We start from the raw sequence: 27630 nt of genomic DNA on the forward strand, positions 1-27630 counted from the left end.
GGATTAAAACTGGCTTCTGTAAATAAGCTTCTCATGGATGTTGACTTGTGGACACAGTGAGACAAAGGTGGCTGCAGTGTCTCTGCAGCCTGGTGTGTTTGAGAGATGAAATATCAGAGTGTGGCTGGATTCCTTTGTCCCTCTGTTTCTTCTGCTCAAACCTTTGTGGGATTAAACTCTCTAAACTGCTGCAGTTCACAGACTTCAAACCCAGTATCAGAAGAAAAAGTAAATCAAGTGCCTTATATTGAGTCCAGAGCACATGGCTCCTGCTGCACCCGGGGCTGTGGTAACTCACTGCAATGCCTGGCTTAAAGCAGGGAGAAGGGTTTGCTGAGAAAGTGAAAAAGGTTTTGCGCCCACTCTACAAAAGGACAACCCTTCTTCTTCCTGCCCTGTGATTATTTTTTTCCTGGTATGTTTGCTGCTGCAAGGCAGAGCAGCCGTCCCAGGAGGGAGGTGGGGTGGCAGAGCACTTGCTGGAGGAGCTCTTTTCCACAGGAAGCATTTCCCTCTTGCAGCAGCAGCAGATCCATCAGCAGATGCTGCAGCAGTTCCTCCATCAGAAGCACTGCATTTCCCTCTGGAGCTCTCCTGTCACCGCTTCCTTCCCTGAGATCCCTCCTCCCCAGGCACCTCGCTGGCCTCCACCTTCTCTTCCAGCACTTCGAGACTTCCCAGGGGGCCCAAGTCTCTCACGGGAGGGCCACGCTGTGCCCTGTGTGTGCCAGCCACCCCTCCTGTCCTCCTGATTCCCCTGCCCACGAGAGGCCCGAGCTTTGGTGTGTGCTCAGCAGGCAGCTGGCTCGGCTCTGGGCACAGGCCACGTGTGCCATCATCATCATCATCGCCTTGGCTGCCAGTGAGGGTGGGTGGCAGTCACAGGGGCCCGCTCTGGCACTGCCAACCAGGGCCTGCCTGTCCCCAGGGGCTCTCCTGCCCCTCCCTCCCTCTTGCTGCAGGAGCTGCAGGAGGAGAAGCCAAGTGGGTTTGGCAGGGGGTGTGAGGAGTGAGCCCAGCCCACACGGGGTGTCTCTGGCTTGAATAGCAGCGTTCAGAGCACTCAGCGCTGGCTGATCAATACATAACATAATACAAAACATAAATCCCAGTGCCCCAGGAGAGCCCTGGCTCAGGGAAAATGGGCAGCTGTGAGCACTGTCCAGCTCAATGTCCAAATGGAACGGTGCTTTCACATCTCTAATCAAGGGTTACTCAGTGGAGAGCCCCTTCCTTGTGAGGCTTTGTTCTCCGCTAGCTGTGGATCGAATCATGGGAGGAGGGATTGGATTCTGGCATCATGTTAAAAACGTTTTCATTCTGTTTGCTGCGGGGAACAAATTATAGAGACGACCTCTCAGCGCTGGGACAAAAGAGTGACTCTAAAAACCTTTTCAGCCAAATGAGTGTTTGAGCTGAAGGCCTGATGGATGGTGCTTAAAGACGTGGTTATTGCAGCAAGGTTGCCATTAAAAATCACAGGGTGCAAGAAAGTTCTCCCAAGGATTACTGTGGGGGTGTGTCTCCCTGTCATCCTGGTTGTGAGGAGCCCTTAGCACCCCGAGTCCACGCAGTGAGCTCTGTGGCATCAGCCACAGGAGAGCAGTAGCACAGCAAGCAGCGGTGGGTCACTTCTCTCTTGCTAAATGAGAAACTGGAATGGGAAACCGTTCAGGTAGCATCACTGCCCGTGACAGGAGGGCTGGAACTGGTCCCTTCCAACCCAAACCATTCCATAATTCTTTCCCTGCCCCCTCTTCAAGTGGGGTTAAAGTCCAGCAGAAAGCTGTGCTGCTGCTTTGGGACCTGTGAGGAGCCTGGGCAGCCCCCCTTGGTGTTTGGGTGTATCAGAACAGGGAGGCTTTGAGGCTTTCCCAGGAACGGCTTTGCTGCCAGCAGCACTGCTGGGTATTGAACAGGGGACAGATTCATCCTTGGCAAGCTTGAAAGCATTTCAGATGGCTTCTGTCCCTGCTCCACTGCAGCATGGAACAAAATCAGTGTTGGAGAAGACATTGTTCCTAGACATGACCGTTCTGACAGGTCAATTTCCGGGATATTTATTAACATAGCTTGGAATGTCACAGAAAGGTTTGTCAAACTAACTGAAGTGTCTTACATGAGACTTCTTTGGTTTTGTTGAGGTGCTTTTAACTCTTCATTCAGTCTCTCAACACCTCATCCCATTCAGGCCTTTCTGGAAGACCCCCTGTGACATCCGTGGCTTGGGGATCAGGCTCTGCCCACTCCCTGAGTGTCTGGGTGCCCTGGGAGGCAGAAGGAAGCTGCAGTGGGAATTGTTTTGTTCATGCTGTAAGGACAAAACTCCTCTCTCAGGGTTTCCTCTGCAATCCTAGGAAGAGAAGGACACGTCTGTTGTTGTCAGCCCTCTGGGCAATGGTCAGAGAAGAGCAGCGATGAGAGCAGGCTGGCACCACCAGGACTGGTCACTCGCAGGCAGAGGCAGCACAGCTCCTTCAGCCTGAGCTGGGCAGCGCCTGGGAGAGGTGGCACGATGGCACTGGGCATGGTGCATCACGCCAGGGCCTCATCCTGCATCCCACCCCTGCTGAGCTCATGCTTAAGGGACAGTTTATGAACATGGACAGCATACAGTGATTTTATAAAAGAGTTAAAATTAATACCTACTGGAATTAATTGCAGTAGGTAACAGAGCCCCTGCTGTCACTGGTTACCTGGGAAATCAAGAGGCAGTGACCAGGCTGGTGCTTCTCTGAGGAGATGCTGTGCTCAACAGGCAGCTGTGGCTTCCCAGCAGTACTGTGGGAGTAAGGGCTGCACAGGGAGTGATTTGTAAAGCATTTCTTCCAGTGTTATGGGAGTTTGTACTTGGGATGTGCACACGGGTGTCTGAGCTTCCTCCCTGATGAGGTGGTGAATGCTGGGGGTGCTGGGCAGCTGCTGGGGGAGCTTCCAGGCCTGGTGCTGTAAAACCTCTCCACCAGCTATCAGCAGAAGGTGACACAGAGCATATTAAGGACGTTTTCCAGTGGCACTTAATTGGGAGGAGCAGTGAGTGCCAGACAGTGAACTAATGCCAAAGGCTGTAGCTGAGTGAAAAAGGGACAGAAAGAAATAAAATGAGATTCAGGCTCTGGGCCTCTTCTTCCCATCAGTAATCTATCTCTTCCTTACCTGTGTCTGCTACATATCTTCCTTTCGTGTGTAAAAATGTTTGGAAGTAACAAACAATCTGGAGAGTGGTAGGACTTACCTTTGTAGGAAAGAAAGGAATAAAAAATGGAGGCAGGCTTTGCTGCTTTGCTGCTTCCTTGCTCAGCAGCTCTAGCCAGAGTCTGGGGCCAGGGTGTGAGCTGAGCCCCCCAGACTGGGCCTGGCTCCTCTGTTTTCCTCTGAGCACCCTGGTGTGGGACATCCCATCCACCCAGGCACAGCTGGAGTCAGGCACAGTGTCCCCTGGGTGCCACCAGCACGTGATGCCCCAGCCTCAGCCAGTTCCCCAGCCCTGGCACTGGTGGCTCCTGGAACTGGGGATGCAGCTGTGGGGAGCTCTGCTGCTCCCTGGGATTTGTTTCCTGGTAGTTTTTAATCATTATTTTATTAACAGAGAAGGTGCCATCAGATAACTTATTGTGGATGCTCCGTCAGTGTGATTATTTCAATACTGCAGCACTGCTGGTGTGTTTTGCTGGAACATTCACATATTGATTCCAGATTCCTTTGTTGCCTGTACTAGAAAGAAAGTCCCTTTTCCCTCACTCCCTGCGTGGAGAGAAACAAAGAGTAAAGGAAGGTAGATGTTATCTGAGGCTTGCTCACATACTGAGGTAATTTTTGAGAGCTGCAGAGCCACTTACTGACTCATAACTGGGGCTTGTTTTCAAACCTTTGATAGATTTTTGAATTCTCTTACAGTGGCAAACAAGGATGCTCACTTGGGGACAAGCTGGGGATCTGCATCAGCTTTGTTCTGCTTGCTCCAGCCTTCCCAGGGGACATTCCTCTGCCATGGGGGGCAGAGTGCTGCTGCAGGGGGAGAGTCTTGTGTCCCTCCTGGGCTCCCTTTGCTGGGCAGTGAGTGGCTGGCAGCTTTTTCCAAGGAGTGGGGATGGGAAGAGATGGGATGGGATGGGATGGGATGGGATGGGATGGGATGGGATGGGATGGGATGGGATGGGATGGGATGGGATGGGATGGGATGGGATGGGATGGGATGGGATGGGATGAGGATGCCACTGCCAGGAGCGCAGTGAGTTATTGCACAGCCTTGGTGGGAGGTTTGCAGGTCAATGAGTGATGTACAACTTCCCTGCCTGTAGCTGTGCAGTGAGTTGGGGTTCAGGCCTGTCCCCATGCTGGAGCACAAACCCACTTGTGGCCAGCAGCATGTGGAATGATGTGCTGGAAAGGAGCTGGGCAGGATAAGACCTTTCTCCTTTAGTGAGGAAACACAGCTGGTCATTTGGTTGGTCTAGAAAAAGAGAGATGGGGTTCTTTGGGTATCACTGCGTGCTGCATATTCCACACAACAGCCCTCTGCTTTTAGTGATGTGGTGCACAAGGTGCCTGATCCTCCCTGAGTTGTGAGCCTGGGGGAAGCATGTCCTGTTTTCCATTTGTTTATTTATTTATCATCTTGTTTTCAGCCCCTGCAAAGCTTGATATTGGTATAGAGCCTGGGAAACGTGCGCAGAGCAGAGTAACAGATAGTTGTGATTTGGTTACAAGGCAATAATTTAAGTGGACAGGTTTAGCTGATAACATAAAGCACACGAGAGAAATCGCTTCGGTTTATAAATGTCAGCAGAGCCCCTGCGAGTGAGCTGCTGCCTGGTGCTGCTGCTCCATCCAATATATTATAAGGAGATATAAACAGATGTCGGAAAAAATCTGGCTGACCAAGATTAAAAGAATGGGGCTATAAATTAAGGTCATCCTCAGCGTCTCTTTAAGAAACTTTATGGACAGAGCACATCCAAACAAACGAGTGCTAATGGTCGCAGGGATCTCCAGGTGGTTTGGGCTGCAGAGGCTCAGGCACATGGCAGCACCCAGGGGTGGGGACAGCCTGTGGGGACAGCAGTGTCAGAGCTGGCATGGGAGACCAAAGCCTGTCCTTGTGCTTCTGCAGCTGATAAAGGGATTAGATCAGGAACAGGAATAACACCATCCCTGCAGTGTCGCCGCAGGATCAGTGTCTCCTGCTTGGAAAATAAATGCTGTCGCTCTGCTTTGACATTTATTCCCAGTAAAGACCTTGTCATTTGTGCAGTGACAAGGGTTTTATCCTCTGTGAGTACTTCACCTGTTGGACACTGTCTTCTTGGCTGTGAGGCAGCTGAGTGACCGAGGGGCCGGTGGGTGGCACGTCCCCAGCAAAGGCACTGGGAGCTCTGCTCAGACCCTGCGGCTTTCTCTCGATCCATCACCCCAAGGTGATGCAGTAACACCTATTCAAACTGGGAGCAGGTTCAGACTGGAGACTGGGAAGGAATTGCTTCCTGGGAGGGTGGGCAGGCCCTGGCACAGGGTGCCCAGAGCAGCTGTGGCTGCCCCTGGATCCCTGGCAGTGCCCAAGGCCAGGCTGGACACTGGGGCTTGGAGCAGCCTGGGACAGTGGGAGGTGTCCCTGCCATGGCAGGGGTGGAACTGGATTCGCTTTAAGGTTCCTTTCCACCCAAACCATTCTGTGATTGTATGATTCTGTGACTTTATTTTTAACTTATTTTAATTTATTTTAGTTGTGGTTAAAAAAATCCCAAGTGTGGGATATTTTTTAAGTGGTAAGGAGTACAAAACTGTTGTGGGGGCGGGAGTTTGCTGCTTCCCCCTCCACAGCTGTAGCCCTTCTGGCAGGTTCATGGAGGGGATTTCACAGCTATTTCTACTCACTAGGTAGTTGATTTAGAGCTGGGAAATTAATTAGAATGGAAACTCTTCTTTCCCTTTATGAGGAGCAAGGGATGAGGTCTGGCAGCTGTAGGATTTGCAGCTCTCCGGGAAGTGGGACCATTCAGTAACACATATATGCAGTGCCTACCTGTGGATACACATCTTTTATTTGTCTGAGGTGTCAAGGAGAAAAAATATTACAAAATGGCTTAAATATAGACGTGTTTTTATATTTTTTAATTGAGTTTCATTTCCCAAATGCAACTTAATGCAAACAATAAGTAAAAAATTAATTTCTCTTGGGAAAAAGCTATTAACAGAATGATTCTGTTTTAGCAGGATGTGAAGCTGTGTAATTGCTTACATATGTATTGCTCCAGTGTGCGCTCCCAGTTGTTGAATAGTATCAAATTATAGGAATCAAAGAGAATCAACTATTTTTAAGGGAAATGTCTAGAAGCTACATACTGAAACATGATTAAAATTCAGGATTTCCAGCTTACTCGTCTAAATCAGCAATTTTAATCACATTATTCAAGTCAACCCAGCCTCAAACATACTTTTGACTTCAAAATTCCCCAAACTAAATAAGACAGAAGACCTTCCTTGAGCAGCTGTAACATTTTCAAGCGGCAGTGTCAATCTTTTTTGTGGAAAACAGAGATGTTTTTCATGGTTTATTTATTAAAGCAGTGCATTTGTCCTGCTGTGCCATGAACCTGGGCTACTGTGCAGAGCAGGAGGAGAAATCCCTGGAGCGCCGAGAGCTGCTTAAATACATCAGGGCCGGGAGTTTTGCTCTGGGGTTGGGATGCTCTTGGCTAAATCTCGTTTAGTGTGCAAAGCAGGAGCAGGAAGGGTTTGTGTCTTGGCTGATGCAGCCTCTGTAGTTTGGCTGTGCTGGGTGTGGAGCTCGTGAGCACCAGGTTCGGGTTTGGTTTTGTTCCCTGCTCGCTGAGAATAGAAACAGGAGGGCCTGGCCCCCCCGCCACGCAGCCCTTCTGGAGCCTGCTCCTGTGCTTTCCCTTTGGATGATTCTCTCCAGCAAAGCCCATCCACCTCCTTCCTCTCCCCTGGCAGGCTGCTGAGGCTGGATGCAGCAGGAGCGCGGCAGCCGGAGCCCTGTGCTGTGCTCCTGTGACAGCGGCTGTCCCTGGCTGTGTGACGGCCCAGAGCTGCTGCAGCCGCTGCTGGGGCTGTGACCCAGGCAGGTGACACGGCCAGGAACGCCGCTGGCCTTGGGGGAGGCACCCAGCTGCCTTTGGCCCTGAGCGCGTTCGTGTCTGCCGAGGAGGGATCGTCCTCCCGCGTCCGGGGGCTCAGCACGCGATGGCATTTCATCCTACACCAGCTTGGCCTGGAAGGGACCTTAAAGCTCCTCTCCATCCAGGGACATCTCCCACTAGACCAGGTTATCATTTGCTGTGTTTTCCTTGCTGGCAGAGCCCTGTCTTGGTGTCTCCTGAGCCAAGGACAGGAGATGTGCTGTTGCCCTTTTCATGGAGATCCCATGAACTCCTTTCTGACCGGCACGTCCCAGCTCCACCGCCAGCGAGGGGCACAGATTGATGATGGCACCAAATTCCTGCAGAGCCCAAGTTCTCAGAGTGGGAGGATGCTCCCATAGATAGACAGAGGTTAAAGGTCCTGTGTATCACAAGTTTAAGGAGCAGGAGGAGGTTGGGCTGTGTCCATGGAAAGCATTCCTAGTGTGGAGGAGGCACATCTAGCCTGTCCTCCCACAGTTTAAGGCGGGGAGATAACCATATCTGTCCTCTCACATATCCAACCAATGCAACTTCCAATGGATAGGACTGAAGGAGAGAAAGAAGGTCTACCAGGAATGAAAACCTTGTTTTAATAGGAAATACTCCAAGATGGGTTTTCCTGGTTTTTCTAAATGCATTTATACCTACTGGATGACTACAGGCTTTGAAATGTTTGTCTGAATTGTGACAAGCATCCCAGTCTTAGGTAGGAAGCACCAGGTCCTTTGATCAGGGAAATGTCTCTTTGGTCTTGAACAGGGAGGGATCAATCCAGTTGTTCCTGAGCCCAGAGCTTTTTGTCTGTGAGTACATGTATTTATTGTGCAAAATAATTACCCTTGTCTCCAGGTAAGAGATGCTCCCTGTCTCCTGCCAACTGTTACTCTATCCCAGGGATCCTTTTAGGTAAAAGGAAGAAATAAAGGAAAGGCTGAATAGGGAATCCTCCTCAGGAGGGAGGAGGGTGAGCAGCTGTGATCTGTCTGTCCATCTGGGAGCAGCTCTGTGGCTGTTCAGCTGCAGCCTCGCTGTCCTGGGCAGGCAGAATTCCTGCATTAAGGGAAGAAGAAATGCCATCGAGAAGTAGCAACCAAATACTGCCTCCTCTTTCACCGCAGTACTGGGCTGGCCATCGAGATGTGTTTGTGGTGAACTGGTAAAAACCACTCTGAATTTCCTATATTTTCTGCATTTAAAACCGAAGCTTAATATATTCTGTGTATTTTTGTTGGCAGATAGTAGTGATCATAAATTCCTTTTAATACAGTATTTCCACACCAGCACAGCCTTGATGTGCAGAGTACGTGGCTGTACTCTGCGGGATGCTTTGATTTCCCTTCGGCAGCTGCATTTTATTCTGTCTGCCTCAATCAGCAACAATTCCCCTTTCCCCATGTAGGCTCCAAATCCACTCCTGGTGTAGGGCTTTAGTGCTCTGCTAGGACCTGGGCTGGAAGGCAGGAGGGAACCAGTGTCTGCTGGGCTCAGGGTTCCACCTCCACTGTTGATCAGAGCCAGCCTGGCAGCACAGGAACATCCTTGGTGGCTTGGGTGGCATTTCTGGGAGGGAAAAGCAGCACTTTAGGGGTGCTGCTGGATGGGAAGGGGGTCAATGGTACATACACCACTCCTCACTGTGTGGGGAGAAGCTCCCCTTCTACCAGGGAGGAGCATGTGCCTTCAGCTTTCAGTTCCTCTCAAAGCAGGGGCAGTGCGAGCGCTCTGAAATAACGAGACCTTTGTTTGTAGGTCAGGCTGTTCCTGCAGGGTCACACGTGCGGTTGAACCTGGAGACAGGAGAGAGAGAAGCCAAGCTCCCAGGCAGAGAAAATGGGGAAAGTGGCACGAGAGAAGAGAGAAGAAGGAAAAGGTACAGACATGCAAGGCATTGGGTTGAGTGGGCTGTGGGATTCATGCCTTTTATGAGAGGTGGGGTTCCCTGGTGCACTCAATTACTTGCCTCTCCCTGAGACTTAATTGCTGGGTTAGGAGGTCAGCAGTGCTGAAAGCAGAGCCCTGTCCTTTGCGATCCTTTTGGGATGGTGGTGGAAGTGCCTTGAGTGCACATTCAGAGGCACCTTCACGGCTTCTCATGCCACAACACCAAAACTAAATTGGCAACGTGGCTTCCTTGAATGGCATTTTATCTTTTGAAATGTCTGCAGCTACTGGTCTGAAACTGCTTCCTGAGCCTAACCCTTGGCAACCCAGGCTGTGAGGGTCTGAGCTAGGCGCTGTCTCCTGGCTGGGAGCAGCCCCAGAGCCTCACCTGCACACCAGGCGCTGCCAGAGCCCCTGGAGATCCCACCTTCCTATCACCCACCTTTTGAAAGGTGGTTCAAACACCAGCTGGTGCTGCCTTTCCCCTTGGAACCTCTGAACAAAGACCGGGTTATTTTCTCTGAGGAGTTTCTCTGCTGAAGCGCGTGGGATTTCCCAGGGCCGCCTGTGATGAGGCTGCTCGGGGAGTGTGGGGCTTTGGGGGCAGCTGCCCAGGCAGGGGCTGAGCTGGGGGCCCTGTTGTGCCCCCAGCACCAGCACCCACAGGGTCCTGGCCAGCACAGCCTGCCCTGCCCCTCTAGCTGTCACCCGAGTGGGGCACAGGGGCTGGTGGCCGCTGCCAGCGGCAGGAACACGGGCAGGGCGGGGTTCCCCTGGTTGGGCTTTTGTCTCTTGGACAATCCGGGCACAGGGCAATGCAAAGCAGGGCAGGAAGCAAAGGCCAGAGCCTTTGGAGGCTCCAGGCCTTCAACATCAGCCCCTGCAGCACCCCAGATCCAGGTCCCACCGTTCCCAAGGCTGTCACAGCCTTCAGAGCGTGAAGGTGGATTTTGCATCCCTGTGGCCTGATGCTGGCTCTCAGCTCAGGAGTCCCTGTGGCTCCAGCAGGACGGGTGCCAGGAGGTTTCCTGCCTGCTTTGGGGGCATCACTGCAGGGGCCGCTGCTGTCAGAGCCCCCTCTGTGCTGGGGACAGCTTTGCTCTTGGGGACACAGCCCTGCAGCAGCCCATGAACACCAGCAGAGCCCAGTGCTGGGAGCAGCGTCAGTGGGACCCCCCGAGCACAGGGACCCCCAGCCCCCGAGTGGCCATGCCAGCTCCCCTGGGAACCTGCAGCCCCAGGAGCCCTGAGCAAGTGGAAACCACTAGTGTGCAAACGCTGCCTGTGGCCAAAGCAAATGCAAAGACAAGAGCGGTTTTAAAAATAAATAGTATTTATTTACCAAAGATCAGCAAAACCTAGGATTTACAGAAAATATTTCATTAGAAGAATCCTTATAGCAACAACAATCTACAGAATGTATTTACATGGGAGCCTATAGACTAACAATCTTCAAAACATATTTACAGAAAACCTCTAACATGTAGAACCTGTCTGCAGAGGGCTCATATCTGTGGCCATCATCTCCATCAGTCCTGGAGGAAAGAAAGCAGCAGAGTGGGACTGCTCTGGGCACCGTGGCCCTGAGCAGGGCCACCCAGCCCAGCCCCAGGCTGGCAGCAGGGGACCCCCTGTGCCTGTGGGCACGGCATGGGGAGCATATCTGCCTGTCCTGCTCCTGGGGCTGCATCCTCATCCCAGGATCATGGGCTCCTCTTCATCCTTCTCATCAACCTCCATGTCCATGATGTCATCTTCCACATTGAACTCCATGCCCTCAACAGGCTCTTCCACATCCACCTCCATAATTTCTTCCAAAATCACCGCCATGTCCACTTCCATTGCCTCCTCGGTGTCTCTGGCACTCTGCATGAGGCAGCACAACCTCACAGCGGGTCCCTGTCCCACACCATCCATCCCCACGGGCTGCAGTCAGCCCAGGCGGTCGGGGGTGCCCCTCCCTGGAATGGCGCTGTGCCTCCCCCGGGACAGGAGTGCGCGTCCTGCTGGGGTTGGTGCTGCAGCGCCGGCAGCAGGAAAAGCCCCGGCAGCAGGAGCAGCTCAACACCAACGGACGGGGCGAAGAGCGCGAGAGACCTGACCGCTGGCAGCTGCTGAAGAGCCCGCTGTGCTCCTTTCCAGGTTCTGGACGTTGCACCTGAAACGCTCTGGGAGCTGTGATTTCACAGAAGTTTCAGGGCCACTCCACAGCGGGAGATGGGGATGGTAAAATGATCACATCCTGCAGTGGTTTGGCTTGGATGGGACCCTGAAGATCATCTCATTCTGACCTGAGCAACCTCCCACCACACCAGGCTGCACGGGACCTGTTCCAGCTTGGATGTTCCTGGGGATAGGGCATCCACAGCCCCTCTGCACAGGTCCCTGTGTGAGGGACAACCACCCTCACAGCAAAGGACTTCCCATCAGCCAATCCATTCCAACCCTCCTTCAGTTTGATCCCATTGCCCCTGGTCCTGTCACTACAGTTCCTGAGGAAGAGTCACCCTCCTGCTTCCCTGTAGCCCCTTCAGTCAGTGGAAAGGTGCTCTGAGGTCTCCACACAAGCTTCTCCTCTCCAGCCTCAACAGCCCCAACTTTTCCAGCCTTTCCCTGTTGGGGAGATGCTCCAGTGCCCTCAGCAGCTTTGTAGCTTCCTCTGGCACTCAGCAGCTTCTCTGGAGACAACAGGGGACATCAGCCCTGGGGGTGTCCGACAACCCATGGAAGGCACTGGCCTTGGGAATTGCCAGTGCCCGGGAGCTCTGCAGTTCCCAAAGTTCTGGAGAGAGGAGGAGAAGATGAACAGGAGCAGTGCAGGGGGCCTGAATCAGAGCGATGGAAAGGTGATGATCCTGGGTGCCTGTGCAGTGTTTTTGGAGGGTTTAACAATGCCCCTGGTATCTCTTGCAGGGCTCTGGGGGATGTTTTTGGTATAGGAAGTCCACAAGAACCTTCCTGATCACCGAGGTGTAGGAAATGGTCTTTAGCAGAGGTAGAGGTTGGATTTTCCTGGGATGGGAAAGGAAGTGGATGGTTCAGTTTCTGGAAAGAGCAGCCGAGCACACTGCTGACAGATGTTGGTGTTTCTGGGGGTCCCTGTGCACGGGGGGATCGTCCCACTGACCCAGCACTGGGCCCTGCTCGTGTTCCTGGGCTGGGGCAGAGCCGTGTCCTCCAGAGCAAAGCTGTCACCAGCAGAGTGGAAGCTCTGACAGGAGTGGCCCCTGCAGCGATGGCACCAAAGCCTGCGCAGTGACTCCTGCTCAGGGCATGGAGATATTCTTCAGCTTCACAATGCCTCAGCAGGTGCACTTCTTTCTCTCTGTACAAGAGTCATTGTGGCCCAGGTAAACACTCCTTGATCCAACAAGAGAATGTATAAAGATCAACACAAGGTGGTTTTTGGAATTTCTGTGTATTTTCTGTGTGGATTTACCCTTGCCCTGACTCTGTGTACAATGCTCATAAGCTGAAATCTCCCTGTTGTAGGTTGCAAGGCCTTTAGGAATGCTTTAATGGCACAGGGGTCCTTCCTCTGTTGCAACATTAAATTCTGAGTTGTCAGTTAATCAGCTGCTTTTATTGTGGCAGGAGTTGAGATTTTGTTTTAGCAGGATGATTTCAGAGCCCCTGATGGTCAGGGTGAGGTGTCTGCAAACCTCACCCAGAATCCAGCACTCAGACCAATCTTTACTTGATCATGGTGGGTTTTTTCATTCCTTTCTTCCTGCCCTTAGCCATTGCTAGAATGTCACAGTGAAAATAGAATAGAGGCAGTTGTTCACTCATAACATGTTCTGATTTGTTTTGTTTCTTCTGCAAGGCTGGGCAAGGTCGATGTCAATGCAAATTCTTTCACATCTGAGGAGCTCAAAAAGGCCTTGGCTAAAATGAAGGAAAGTGAGAAGGCAGAAAGGAAGGTGAGTTTCCTGTTTTTAAAGCAATGCACAGTGCAGGGATATGAACACATGGTTACACACTGCTAAAATACAACAGTTAAAATGATTGCTTGGAAGACACTGTGCAAACTAATCTTGTGCTGAATATGGATCTAAAATACCTTTGCTAACCCATTAGTGATATTGTTCCCTGACTTTTCTGTAGGAATCTATGATTTTGTGAGTGGTTTGGGTTGGAAAGGACCTTAAAGCTTATCCAGTGCCACCCCCTGCCATGGGTAGGGACACCTTCCAGACACCTTCCACTATCCCAGGCTGCTCCGAGCCCCATCCAACCCGGCCTTGGGCACTTCCTGGGTTGGGGCAGCCAGTGTTCTCTGAACAACATAAATTATCTGTTCCACTGCTATTCAATTCGCAAAAATGTCTGCAAAGGGAGCTGGATTGCAGCTGATGGTATTTGCAGAGGGAGTTACCTTCCCTTTCACTGTTTTCCTTGCTTTCTGTTCCCGACCTCGTGCCCTGGATAGAAAACCCAAATGGCCATGGTGAAGCAGGGGCTGAAGTTTCCTTACACAAGCTCCAGGTTGTCCATTTAGTTACAAACAATCCACAACCCGAAGTAAATAGGTGGGATGATGTCTGACTCATCAGGTGCATCACAGCCTCTTTCCCTTCTCCCCCTCAGCAGCATTTCCTTAACCCTGGCTCCTCCTGCTGCCTTGGTGTTGGCTCACTCAGACAAAAACTGAAAGAAGAGTCAAGGCTCTAAAGTTTTGGTGTCACAGAAAGGCTTTTTCTCCCCCTCTGTGGCAACAGGGCATGATTTCGTTCGTTGGGAGATTATTTCCGTAGCAGTGTTGCTGATTGATTGCAGGGCTGCTGGAAAGGGCTGCTGGAAATGAGGATCATTGAAATGCAAAATTAGTGATACTCTATTAGGTGAAAATAAGCCATATTTTAAAACCCCCTGTTAGAATAGCTTTTGTCCCAGCAACTGGGCTAAAAGCAGCTACATCTAATGGACCTAAAGTATTCCATTTGCAGGCCCTCCTGCAGAGAGCAAATCCATTGTTGGAGGCTCTTTGTCAGAGGAAATGGAGTTACACTGAGCCCCTCTGTGCTCAGGCACAGGCAGCTCGGGGTGCTCGGAGTGGGGATGGCATGGGATGGGATTAATTACTTGCAGTAATTAATCATTCCATTGACACAGCTTTCACCTCCATTGCTCCCTTGGTTTTCCCCTGATAGCTTCAGCCCTCCTCTTCCGTTCCCTCGTGGGGAGCAGGGTGTGCAAACCCTCCAGCCAGGGCTCACTCTGCCTAAACACACCTCGGTATTTGTGACAAATCCCTTTCGAAAGGGGCTTTTTGCCTTTCTCCTGTCCTTGGGGCAGCCCAGCTCCAGCCTGACCTCTCTGCTGCTTCTGTCCCCTGCAGCAGCAGGCTCTGTCCCCAGTGCCACCAGTGCTGATGTTCCTGCACCTCTGGGGCTCTCAGATCTCTTGACAGATCCTTTCCTCCTCACCACATGTTTTGTGTCAGCTCTCTTGGTTCAGGGCAGCCCTTGGGGTGCTGTTACTGCAAGGGAGATCAGCTGTGCTCAGGACAGGCTGTCTGCTGGCCAAGCCCTGTGGCACAGCACTTCAGCTGCCCCCAGCATATCACTGCTCCTCCTGCTTCCCTTCCTGACAGCCTGTGTCCCCACACCTCCCCCTGGGAGATAGAGCCATCCTGGAATGTGTTCAATGCTTGGAATGGTGAAAGCACGTTGTGTTCAAGATCTCCTTGGAGTCACTGGGTGCTTTGGGCTGGATGGGACCCCTGAAGCTCTCCAGCCTCACGTCCAGTTCCACAGAGGTTCAGCTGTAAGATCAGGGAGGTGGCTCAGGGCTTTTTGCAGCCGGATTTTGAGAACATCCACTTGCAGGCAGAGAAGAGCAGTGCTGCTGCCTGTGGGCTTGATGTTGAGCTGGAAGGAAATGGGATGTAGAAATGCTGCACAAATGCTGTATAGATGTAGAAGCAGTGTACAAATGGTCTATAGATGTAGAAATTATGTACAGATGCTGTATAGATGTAGAAGCGGTGTACAAATGGTCTGTAGATGTAGAAATTATGTACAGATGCTGTATAGATGTAGAAGTGGTGTACAAAGCCCTGCTGCTCCCTCGTGCTGTGGATATCTCACAGGTAACTGGGTTCCTGGGCTTCTCAGAAAGACCCTCCGAGCCCGCCCCTGCACCTCTGCTGCACAGCAATAAATCCATTGGCACAGACAGCCAGGTTCCCTTTCTAAATCTGGGGCTGGCGTTCCTTTCTGTGTCTTGTCTCTCTTCATCTCCTATCTTCACATCTGGTTTCCTCCTTCTGTTTCCAAGGCCCGAGAGGAAGAGGTGAGGAAGAAGTTCCGGCCCATAGAGCAGCTGAAGGAGGAGTTTGAAAAACTGAACATGAAGATGGAAACAGATTATGAAATTATGCTTAAATTAATCAGCAAATTCAACAGCTCTGCCTCCACGCTGGATGAAAAAGTAGCGGCGCTTTATGATCTCGAATATTATGTTCACCAGGTAACAAGAATGCCTCAGTAACTACCGTGTAAAATCCAGGGGAATACGGTGTCATAAACGGGGTTTTATTTTTCTTATCAGTATCAGGTAATACAAATTGCTTAATTACCATAATCCTGGGACAATAACAGACAGCATAGGACTAGTGCAGACTTATTTTATATCCAGGTTGGAATTAGTCATCACTTGTGCCAGGAGCCAGCAGTATCCTAGCAGTTGCCTGATTTGTTGTCTGTTCTCAGGCTGGTTTTCTTATCCTCTCTTTTCCCTCTTTTATCTGCTTAATATTACAAAATGTGGTTTTAGCTGCCATTTTTGGGTAAGTAGAGTGGTGGCTGCTAAGAAAATAATTATTTTCTCTCTGCTTCCATGGAAAGCTTGCCGTGGTTGAGGGTAGGTGCCCTTACATCAGTTCACAGAGAATGTCTTTGTACCAGGGAAGGCGACAGCCGCCCCAAACCCCCTGTTTCGTCTTGGTGTGAGTAAGCAGTGGCACGTAGAGCCTCGGCGTGCTAATTAGCTCTGTGTGAGGGTGAACATATTTCCTGGCATCTCGCTTCCTCGGGTTTGTGCTCACGCTTTGCTCCCCTCCCTCTGATCTCTCTTGCTCTGCTTTCAGCTCACACATTCCCACCTCCCCGTGGATGCAGCTGCAGGCACAGAGCTCTGCTCCCCGGGGCTTGGTGCCTTCCTTGGTGCCACCCCTGGGAGGTTGTCTGGGCATCCAGCCTCTGCTCTGCCGTGTGGGAAGAGACTTGGCTTCTCCCTCCCCGGTGACTGGGAGAGCCTGGAGTGCACTGGGAGAGTTTCCAGTGGCACTTTGTCATTTCAGAGGGTGAATGGGACAGCTCTTGCGAGGTGCCAGAGCAAAGCCCTTGTACTGGAACAGCACTTGTTGAACGAAATATGGTATTTTGAGGGCAGGTAGCTGAAGTGTTGCAGTGAGAGAGGGAGTCCACGTGCCAGCTGATAGAAGTGCTATTTCCAGGGCTCTTTGTCTTGAATTTCCACTCTGAATTGCCGTTGTGGGCACGCAGGGGCTTCCTTGCTGTTTGTTCTCCCTGCTTTTGTGTCACTGACGACATCTGTGTGACTCAGAGAATAACTGTGAACAATGGGCGCCCAAAGAGCTTCATATTTGTACTCAGGGCTAATCTTGCCTGATTAAGGGTGCCAGAGCATCAGGCCAGCGCTAAAAAGCAACCCCCAAATGCCCTGGGATGCTTTGGATTCCAGCATAACCTGGACTATTCCAGCAGAAAATCCTTGCAGCACAGAATGGGGCAAACAATTTCAGAACGGCAGAGGAGCAGGGACTGGAGCATCAAAGAGAGGCACATGCAGCATCAAAGGGGTCAGAGAGGGGGAATGGCAGGAGGCTGGCGGGAGCACAGAGGCCCTTTGTGCGCCGATCACAGCGCTGCTCTGTGCCCGCGCTGTCGGGGCAGATGGCTGGGCAGCACCTTCTCGTCAGGCAGGAAGCTGATAAGAAATATGACTTGTCTCTAAGCCAGCATGTCTTTTCCTCCTCTTTCTTCTTCCAGTCAGTTGAATGCATCCAGAGCATTATCTCTGTTTGGGACTGACTTTAGCAGCACTGGCTTAATGTAATTACTGAACAGCAGCCAAAGGACGCTTGTGCCGCGTAACCCTGGAAGGGCTGAACTGTCAGGACTCCTCTGCAGCGAGTCACAGCTGTGCCGTGCCGTGGGAGCAGGGATCCTTGCAGGTGTGGGTGGCCCAGGCCACGTGTGGGGCCACTTTGCTGATCCCACCTTCCCCAGCCTCCATCAGAGCAGTGCCGTGCCATGGCTTTTTGTAGCTGTTCGGCTCCTGGCCATCCTGCTGCTGCCTCTGGGGCACGGGATGCCCTGTGGAGTGGAAAATGCCAAGCCCTGGGAGGCATGCGAGCAAAGGCTGCTCCCTGCTCTGTGTCACGGTCAGGAGCCCCTGGAGCAGTGGGGTGTGGGGCAGCTGGTGCCTCAGAGTGCGCCATGGGAGCTGTGGCCAGCGCCCAGCCTGGGGAGATGCTCTCTCCTCCTTTTGAAGAGTCAGCCCCAGGGCTCTGCGTTTGCTCAGCTTTTGGTTGCCAGCTCTGGTTTGCTTCTCCTCAACCACGATTCAGCTTGGCATGTTCGGGAGCCCGTCTTGGAGAAGGAGCAGGAGGGTTTGGCTTGCTGGGTTGTCTGTAACGCGTAAAACCCAAATGCAAATGTGGAGAGGGCAGAGTGTAACTCATAAACAGCATTCACGGTGCTTGCACAGCGATGTGCGGAGCCAAGACCCGTTCTCAGGCATTGCAGGCTCTTTCTCTCAATTATTTACTCTGCTTATCTTTGTCTCTCCTCTCCTCTGACATGCTACACCATCTCTTTCTGCTAATTTCCTCTCCATCGCGTGCGGTTGACATGCTGCTTTCCCTCACTCTTGTTTTCTATCATTTTCTCTCTCATCTTGCCTCCCTATTTTCTTTCTCCTCCAATTTCAACCTGCTCCCTGAATAACTGCTGTCATATTTACTCTTCTCCCATCCCTCCCCTCACCTCCTTTGCCTGTGTACTTTACTCAAGAGCTCTTTTGATCTTTGGTTTTTCTTCTGTGCCGATTTCAGTGGACTGAAGTGAGGTAGGAGCTGCTGCCTCACAGCATCTGCTGCTCCCTAGAGAGGTTAATACCTTCAAATTGTTAAGTTTGGGGATTTTGTTGGTTTTAAAATGGTGAGTGAGGGAAGGAGCTCTCATGACAGACTCTGGTTAAAAAAGATAAACACGTCTTCAGAACAAGCTTTACAGCACAATTTGTATTCTGCCGTTGCGGTGTCTCACTGACGCTGGGGCAGCACAAAGGGCTCTGGTGCTGCTGAGGTTGCAGCAGTGGCTGGTTTTGCAACAGGTGCTGTCCATACATTCCCTCTCATACAGAAGTCAACGTCCGATTCCAGCACCAAACCAGCTTTTACAGAGGCTGAGTAATAAAAGGACCCACTGGCAGCTGAAACTGGGTTGCTGCATAGATGTCTTTGTAGACAAAGATGGGTCTGCAGAAGAGTGAGGTATCTGGCAGGCCTGGTTTATAGGGACAGTTAAAAGAACAGCATCTGAAAGGATACAAAAGCTGCTGCAAATCCTGAATCAGCCCCAGCAGACCTGCAGAGAGCAGCTTTGCAGAGGGACAGGTGGGTATTGTCCTGTTGGGGAGCAGAGATGAGCTGGAGCTCCCCAGGTCCTTTGGATGGTAACGACAGACCTGTAGGACACAAAGCTTCTTCCTTCTCCTGGGTACCTGAAATATCTGATTTAGGGCCAATTTTGATGAAGGTACATGACTGAGATAAATATAACACTGAGCATGAAGTCATTGACTAGAAGAGTGTCCCATATGCCCTGCAGGCTTGTGGTGTTTTGTCCTGTCCCACCCCATTGGGGAGTGGGCTTGCCCTGCTGGTAACTCATTTTTATATTCTGTTTCCATCTGCCAACGATTGCTGTTGTCTCCCTGTCTTTCAGGGAGTAGAAATGTTGAATTTCTAAACCTGATTTTTCTGTGCAGGCAGTTCTGAGCATTCATCAGATCCCCTTTTAAATGGAAAAAAAAATATCATTGAATACCAAAATGCATCGATTTGACTTTGGACTGAGTTTTGTACTTGAAGTACTTTGTGCTGTTTCTCTAAATTTTGTCCCTGAGCACTCAGAGCCTTTTCTGATCTCCTCTCCAAGAGCAGATGCTTGCTGGGACTGTGCCTGGCTAGCCCCTGATCTACTTAGAGCCAGAGGCTGATGAATCCCCACTAATGTGTAAACTTGTCCCTCCTGGGCAGTTAATCCATTAGTGTTTGCTTAGAAAAGTCACTGTGGGGCTGCTCCCTGGGGAAGCTCCTGGCTGACCCCTCCAAGCAGGGACTGACTTTTCCTTTCCCTGTTCGTGGGAAGTTGTTGATGGAACTCATGGAGAACTCCCATGCTCCTCACTCCAGTGCCACCGGTGCTCCCTGTTGGTGCTGACGGGCTCCTAGACATCCCTGACTCCTGGTGCTACAATTACAGCGTCAATTAATTAACTGCATTTGCAAAACATGCAATTCCCTGGGTCCCCAGTAAAGGCCTGCTCAGGGGAGAGCAAAGAGCTGGAGTTTTTTGACATCAGCAGCTCTACTAAGTTTTTCAAACCACCTGAATTACCGAAATACGTGTCAAGAGCAGTTTTGATAGCTATAATCAAAGTATTTGAGTTTCCAGTGATGTCTTCTGTGTGTGACAATGTCCTGCCATGAGGACACTGTGCCTGTGCAGCCGTGGCATCGCTGCTCGTGGGCAGGACTGTGCACAGTTCAGCCACAGCCATTCCCTCGGAAATTTTAATTCCTTTTCAAACTGCGTGCTGGTTAGAGCAGGAGGGAAGGAATGCTCTGGGTGTGAAGGGAGGTGTTCTCCAAGAGCTGGAGGTTTGTGCTGATGGGACCTGTTCTCTCCCAGGTGGACAATGCCAAGGATTTCCTGTCCATGGGTGGGCTCCAGCTGGTGATTGAGGGGCTGAACAGCAGCGAGGCCTCGCTGAAGGAACACGCTGCTTTTGTCCTGGGAGCTGCCCTGTCCAGGTGAGACCTGCCCTCAGCTGGGCTCCGTGCCTCTCTTCACCTCTCTTGGTTTATTTCTGATAGCAGAGACTGAAAGCTGTGTTGTGACACACCTCAGATTGTCTTGTCTCTTGCCCAGCCCTTGCAACACCCATTACCCCTTCTCCTCAGCATCTTTTCATCTTGCTCATTGGACACATCCAGAAGTAATGTGGTGTCAAATCTTTGATTGTTTCTTGATTTCCCTGGGCTCCCTGTTTGCACAAAGTCCAAGGGGGGAATAATTCTCCTTCTGTCCCCTTTGGACAGCCCTCTCTGGGGGAAGATGTGAAGGAGGGTACAGTTACAAGCACCCCAGTGAACACCTTTGTCCTTCCTCTTCCTTGCTCCTGGGCTGCTTCAGGATGGCAGGGTGCTGATTTGAGTGGTTCCCATGGTCTTTAGAGCGGGGTTTGGGGCCCATGGACACATGCCTCTGACATCAAAGGGGTGTTGATTAGATGTGGGGTCAGGAATAGGATCAGCAGCCAGAATCCAGAGGAGACTGACCTGCAGCATGTTTGACCTGTTCTGCCTGATGCTGGCGCATCATGTGTAGTGCTGCAGGAGGTATCCTGTGGGCTCCATGGGTTTTCTTGGTGCTCTCTTTTTGATTTATGGGTTTTGGGCCTTTGCGGGGGATGTGTTGTACATTCAGAGCTGCAGAGGCTTTAGAAATGCATTGGATGGACTCAAACTTCAGGATCAGAAGTGCAGAGTGAAAATTGAAGGTCAGGACTGTTTTATCTGCATATTTCTACACCTAAAAATACAGTCACCTTCTCCAGCATCATAAATTATTTATGGCTTAGTCTAACACATGGTCCACAGACCTGCATTTATTTGGCAATCTTGTATGCAATGCAGTTGGCCCTCAGCGTGAGTGGAGTGATGGGGCCTCGTGGACAGGAGCAGGTACCCAGATTTATACCAGTTAAAGATCCAGCTTCTAGTCTGAAACAGAGCCTGACTTAGTGATGACAGGGAGATACATCAGAAACACCGGCTCTTCGTATTCTGGTGTATCTGAATCTCTGAAACAATACTGGAGTGGTTTGCTCAGGTTCTTTAGTAGCATGTGGACTCCTAATTATGTGTTCCACACAGAGAAGATCATGCAGAGGGTCTGGAAACATTTGCAGGTAACTTGTAAAATGACAGGGGTTGTTAAAGAGCTTCTCTCCAGATGTAGCTGGAGAGACATGACATGGTCAAGGTTCCAAAAATTCACTGTCTCATGGTACATGGCAGTGTAGCAGTGGCCACGAGAGTCACACTTTTGAGTAATTCTCACTCAAGTGCGAAAATCTTCTTTGGAGAGAACCTCTCATCTGGTATGACAACATTGAACTGCTGCTTTGCAAACTTGTGGACCTTTTTTCTTTGAAGGACATTGTAGCAGATGGTAATTTGGAGTGGTTTGGATGATACATTGTCTGAGAGCTGTGTTCCAAAATGTGAGGGATATTATGCCTTGGTTTGAGTTTGCTTTTTCTCCCCTTGCTGTGCTTAAGCTTTCACAGTAGACACCTACATGCCAACTTGTCTGCTGTGTGCTCACTGCTTAATTCATTTGTTCATACATTTTCTCAGCTTACTCCATGCTCTAGTTAAACTGTCGGGGGCATTTCAGGTACTTCACACAGCATTTTGTGTTTTTCCGAGGGCTTGTTGTTTATTTCCTTCCCTCGTGGTTGTTCCTGGGAGCTTTAGAGAGGTGGTAGGGCTTTCCAGTAAATTCCCAGAGGTGTCACAGTTTGCTGGGCTGCAGGGACATGATCTGCTCTGTGCTTGTGTGCCTGGGGCTGGTGTCAGATCCTGTGCTGGATGCTGAGCCTGGGAAGAGGCAATGGTCTGCTGCTCACCAAATGGGTCTGTGGCCACCTCCCAGGTCTCTTCAGCCAGGCTGGCGCAGGCCAGCGGTTTCAAGCCAGGCAAACATTCCCAGAGGGAAATCAGGGCATGATGTTAGCAGCTCCAGAGCCTGGCATGGCAGGTCAGTAACTCCTGGCACAGCTCAGTCTGGAAGAGGGAGTTTGGCATTGTCTGCGGACAAGTGTTTAACACAGGAGGAAACCTCTGGACACAGAGTGATTCCAGACGTGCCTGGGTCACATCCAGAACTTTTCAGCTCTCAGAAATACCCAGATCTTCCCCGGATTTGCATTGTCCTTAACTCTGCTCAGGTAGGGAAGCAGGTAAGGGATGGAACAAGCAGCTGCAGCACCCAGGTCCTGCCTGCACGTGGTCCTGCCAGGACCTGGCTCAGAGCTCTGGCTGTGCTGGAAGCCCATTGGAATAAAAGGGTTTTCCAGGGGACCAGCATCTTGAGCCAACAGGCCAGGGGGCTGGCCAAGACTTGGATCAGTAAAGGCAGGAGGAGGAGAAGGCACAACAGGGCCAGCTCAGGGTTTCTCCATCCTGATATTGCTCCTATTTATTTGGCTTGAAGCAGATTTCAAAAGCAGCCATGGCACAGCAGGATTTGGACCTCGGGGCACAGTGTCCCGGGGTCCAGCTGCCAGGATCTGACCTCCTGGCATCCATCTGTCTCTGTGAACCTCTGCCACAGGAGAGGCAGATTTCGTCACCTGACAGGGAGAAAATCAAGGTTTCATCTCATGTTTCTCATATATGTCCTTCACTTCAGGCATTTGGGTTTTAATTGCTGAGGCTGTGACCAAATCAAACATCGTTCCATCTGGTGGAGTTCTCTGAGCAGTGCCCTTATTGCAAGTCTAAAACCTCATCACACTTACTGTTTTTAAGCCTTTAACAAAATGTTTTTCCATTCAGCAGTTTGCAAAAGTAAACTTCATTTGAACAATCCTCAAGTGCTCTGATTGCAAATAAAAGTTAAATGCACTAACAAAAATAATTGCTAGGCATGTGGGGTTGTACATTTAGGTATCCATAATTCACTAACAGTATATGCCAATACACAGCATTATCTGGATTTCCAGTGATTGCATTAGCATAAAAGCATGTTAGCATTTATCCCGTGGTACTAACATTTAAATATATATAAGTATGAAATATTAAGATCCAGCATTTTGGAGGCAAGTGAAACTACTGTCTGTAAAATGTTCCTGCATATTTTGAAGGTGCACTCCAGTATCTTCGCATGACAATCAGCATTCGCACCATTGGGTCCAAACATTACAAAAATGTCAATGTTTTATGCAAAGAGGAGCTATATTAAGCTAAAAAAGATTGCTGATGAGAGAAGTGTCTTCTGATGTCCTCTGAGCTATTTACAGGCAGCATTTCCCTTTGTTCATGGCACAGCCAGGCCCCTGTGCAATCTGTATCTCCGTGTTTCACAAGACTGGAAATGTTAGCCAGAAAGGATTATGTGTGTGATTAAAACCTCCATTTTTGAAAACTTTACCTACAGGAAATGTTTTTCCACACCAATAATTTGAACATTTTAGTATTTTGTAATAAAAGGATTTTTGTAATCCGTTTAGAAGCGGAATGATAATTTATGTTGAATGCCTTCTTGAAGCTTTATTGCAAATGCTCCCCATGCGCTTAGGGGTGAGTTGGAGGTGAAGATGGAGAGAAGTCAAGCTGTGGGACCTTCAAGGCAAAGGGAAGCAGTTTGTATTTCACAGGGACAAGGCAGAAGGCTCAGGAGGTGAGATTTTGGCCTGGCCAAAGTGGGGAACTGCGAGGGCAGCCCCTTTGCAGCTGCAGTGAGAGACTCGTGGCATTTTGGCCAGACCTTTAAAAACGCACCCAATAGGGTGGCCAGGGACAAGGATGTCCCACTGATGGTCTGAGCTGACATTTGCCATGTGTCCTAGAAGGGCAAGGGACAAGCCCAACACTGCTGGGCTCTCGTTCTTCCATTTTGGCCTTGAGTGCTAAAATGATGTCGCAGGACTTGGTAAAGGCTTGGGAGTAAACTCATCACTGGTGATAACTGAAGCATGATCCTGTAGCAACACACAAGAGTTGTCCATGGATTGTCTTAGCTGTTTCCCAGAGATTAAACGCCTTACAGGATGACCATGTGCATCCTGAATATCCCATTCACCATTGTTTGTGTTACCCAGCTCCGAGGCTCGTTCAGAGCTTGCCCTACTCTGGTAAAGCCAAGGGAGGCACAAAACATGTGTTTGCTTCTCAAGAGAAGCCTCAGAGAAGCTCCCTGAGTGATGGGCTCTGTTTCCTCCTGCTGTGCTGGGGTGTCCAAGAGAGTGCAGCACCATGGGGTCCACGTGGTTTTGGTTCTGCTTTTCCATTGTCTTTTCTGAGGGATGTGGGAATGGTGTCTCCTTGCTCTGTCCATCAGTCCATTCTCCCAGAGCACAAGACTTCCCAGCTCTGTTGGAGGAGCAGCAGCTCCTCCAGGACGCCTCTGTCAAGAGGAAAGAGCTTCCACCAGATTTAAGGGGTTTGAGTCAGGTCCAGCTGTGCACTGAAACTGGTTGGTGCTCACTGGTGTTAAATAACACCGAGGCCCAAGCAATAAACCCGGGAAAAGTAAAATTAAAGACCTTGCTTCGATGCTGTCTTGTAAGGACATAAGAATTTCTGTGCAGAGAAATAAATCTGGTTAGCTTAACAAGCACTGTCCCTACCCATTTATTTCCAATCCATCTTCATCCCTTCCTCCTCCAGCTTCTCCTTTTACATCCTGCAGTATTTGCCCATCTTTTTATCCACTTTCCCTGATTTTTCCAGTGGCCCTGTTTGCCCACACCATGTGTTTGCCATCTCCCAGTTGCAGTAATTCTAGCTCTACTCCTTGACTGCTTACAATTTCTTGCTTTGTAGATTGTCTCCTCTATTTTTATTTGAACTCCTGACTTGTGTGGAGTTATCAGCCTCACTGCACTTAATTTCAAATTAATTTGATTGGGTCACCTCATTTTTTTTTTTCATAATGATAATGAACTCAACCTATTTAGCCTTTCCCCATTATGAATAACCTTAACAAAAACTGCGGTGCAGTGTAAATGGGTGTTTCATCATTGTGGTTAATTACACAGAAGAATAAATCCCTAAACATTTTTCAGCCTCTGAAATCTAACAAGGAAGTGTAATTAACAATTAAAGAGTAAACCGCTATCCTTGTGCTCTCGGGAAGACAAGGAGGGAAAAGTCTAGAGTACAAGGTTTGCGCCTTGGTTTTTTGGGGAGAAATTTTTGGGGCAATGCTGACGGCTGGAAGTGGCAGAGGGTGGGGTGCCATGCCAGGTGTGTTTTCCCCAGGTGCCTGCAGCTGTTGGAGAGTGGACAAGGTGGGATGGACATCTTGGCCTCAGCCCGAGCAACTGGGTTTAGGCTGAGGACATTGTCCTTTCTGTAAAACATGGGAATTCTGGAGCGAGTTCTCTGCCTTGAGCTGGTGCTGTGAGAGCAGACACAGAGGTGAAGCAGTGGGGATGAAATGGAAGCGTTTGGCCCCACATCCCACATGGCGCTGGGCTCCATGGATCCTCCCACTTCCCTGGGGCTCAGGCCTTGTCCCCTGGGCCTTCTCCTCCCGTGTCCTCCTCACGGCACTGGGTGCTCCCAGAGCCTGCAGGGTCTCCTCAGGGCCCAGCTGCTGATGTTCTAAGGGCTGTGGGAGGTGTCCTGCCCTGCAAGCACAGCCCCACAGAGCAGCCGGTGCTGCGCAGGGCTGCGACAGGCGCGGGGAGCGCCAGGAGGCTGCTCCAGCAGAATTGCAGCAGGGAGGGAAAATTCATCACAGCCAGCTCATGCATTATATAAAACATGTTGTTTCTGTCTCATCGTGTTTAGTAAATGCTCTCTGCTAAAGCCTTTGAGTTATTGTGGTGGTTTCCACTTAAAATACATGTTCAGGCTGGTTACCTAATCACTTTCTGCCTTAAAAACCAGCCCGAAGTTGCTGTTTCCCAGTGAAGACATGGTTCTGGACACAACATGTATTCCTCTGTCTCTTCAGCCACTTCTTGCTTCTTGCTCAACTACAGCTCCCTGGCAGGAGGGTGGAGCCAGGCAGGGGTTGGTCTCTTCTCCCAAGTAACGAGCAATAGTACGTGAGAAAACAGCCTCAAGTTCTGCCAGGGGAGGTTTAGATTAGGGAATTTTTTTCACTGAAGGGATTGTGAAGTACTGGAGCAGCCCTGGAGGGGTTGAAAAGCTGTGCAGATTTGGCAGTTAGGGACACGGTTTAGCAGTGAACACAGTCATGTGAGATTAATGATTGGACTTGATGATCTCGGGTGTCTTTTCCTGCCTGAAGGATTCTGTGATCCTATGTTTTCTGTTCATCCTTCTTACTACAGCCCAAACACTCTGCTAATGGCTTCACAGGCTTCAAAGGTTTTCCTCCCTTAACACCAACATTATTTTCCTGACCTGCTGTGACTTTTCCCAGGTCTTGGCATGTTCTCTACATTCCCTCCAAGGAATTGGTGCAGAAGACTCACCAAGAGGAGGCATCTGCATCTGCTCTTTGCTCAGGGTGTGCAGGAGGCTGTAGCAGCCCCTGTTGTGTGTTTCAGAAGGGAGATTGACAAAGTGCATTGGGTAGGACAAAGAAGGGAATGACTGGGAGGTGAACAACAGGAGTGGGAAGTGCAGGATCCAGCCTCAGTGAGGACCTGCTCCCAGCAGGGTTTGCAGTGGCCAGCACTGACCCTTATGATGGCAGCCATTGTCTGAGCCCCTATGGGAGGATGCAGATCCCATCTCTTCCTCTGTAGGTCTTGCTGTCTGCACCCTCCTGCCCCTTCCTGATGGTGGCTTTTGTTGGATTTCATTGCCAGCTGGCAGAACTGGGCTGTCTGAGGGATGTTGGGGGCTGCCCTTGCCTCTTGTGGCCTCTCTCCTGGATTTAGCCGTGTTTTCTCTTCCACTCCTCTCCTTGTGCTGAGGAGAGGGCAGCAGGGCTCTCATAGGAGGCAAAATAACACAAACCAGCAACTGCAGGCTCCCTTGGCATCCAAGAATGGCCCTTGGCTATCCTGACTGAAGAGGGATCAGCCTCGTTTCCAGGCTGACATCTTCCAGTGTACCTGTTCTCTTAATACACTGCTTTGGTAAGTTTTCTCTCATCTGTCTATTCATGTGCTTAAAGATTCATTGAAACAGGTGATTATTCATCCATGCAGACAGTTCCTTGGGCCTTCCACCAGATTGCTGCCAACCTCAGCTGCTTCGAGGCTCTCCAGGTGTTTGAACAGGGTGATGAGAGAAAACAACAGCTTACTGGAAATTATCTCTTTCTGAAGAAACTCCTCGTCACTGTTAACTACTTGCTCTTCCCTCAGGTGCTGACATTCTGTGTCTTCTTGCGAGCTGGGTTTTGATGTCCCTTTATTTTAGATGAATCTTTTTTCTGCTTGAAAGGAGATGTCCAGCGGAGGCCCTCGGAGCAGCCTGGCATGTTTTGGGAGGGGTGACACCCTGGCTTGGCTGCCTGAGCAGCTGTGCAGCCCTCTGAGCCCTGATGCCTGTGTCTGTGGCCACCTGATGTCCCCGGGGAGCTGGGCCAGTGGCAGCCCCTCCCTTGTGGCAGCTGGGAGTCCCCACATG

General features: G+C 50.5%; 1 protein-coding gene across 4 annotated transcripts in view; it reads left to right on the forward strand.

The window, feature by feature from the left end:
- Nucleotides 1–27630, forward strand: part of SIL1 (SIL1 nucleotide exchange factor) — a 93765-nt gene that overhangs the window by 41074 nt on the left and 25061 nt on the right. For all 4 annotated transcript variants that reach the window (XM_040078586.2, XM_040078585.2, XM_040078584.2 and 1 more), the window contains exons 4-7: nt 8892–9012; nt 12850–12946; nt 15306–15497; nt 19973–20094. In XM_040078586.2, the coding sequence (XP_039934520.1) occupies nt 8892–9012; nt 12850–12946; nt 15306–15497; nt 19973–20094 (532 nt within the window). The remainder of the gene's footprint in view (nt 1–8891; nt 9013–12849; nt 12947–15305; nt 15498–19972; nt 20095–27630) is intronic.

The sequence above is a fragment of the Hirundo rustica genome, chromosome 14, assembly GCF_015227805.2.
Source record: "Hirundo rustica isolate bHirRus1 chromosome 14, bHirRus1.pri.v3, whole genome shotgun sequence".
Taxonomy (NCBI): Eukaryota; Metazoa; Chordata; class Aves; order Passeriformes; family Hirundinidae; genus Hirundo; species Hirundo rustica.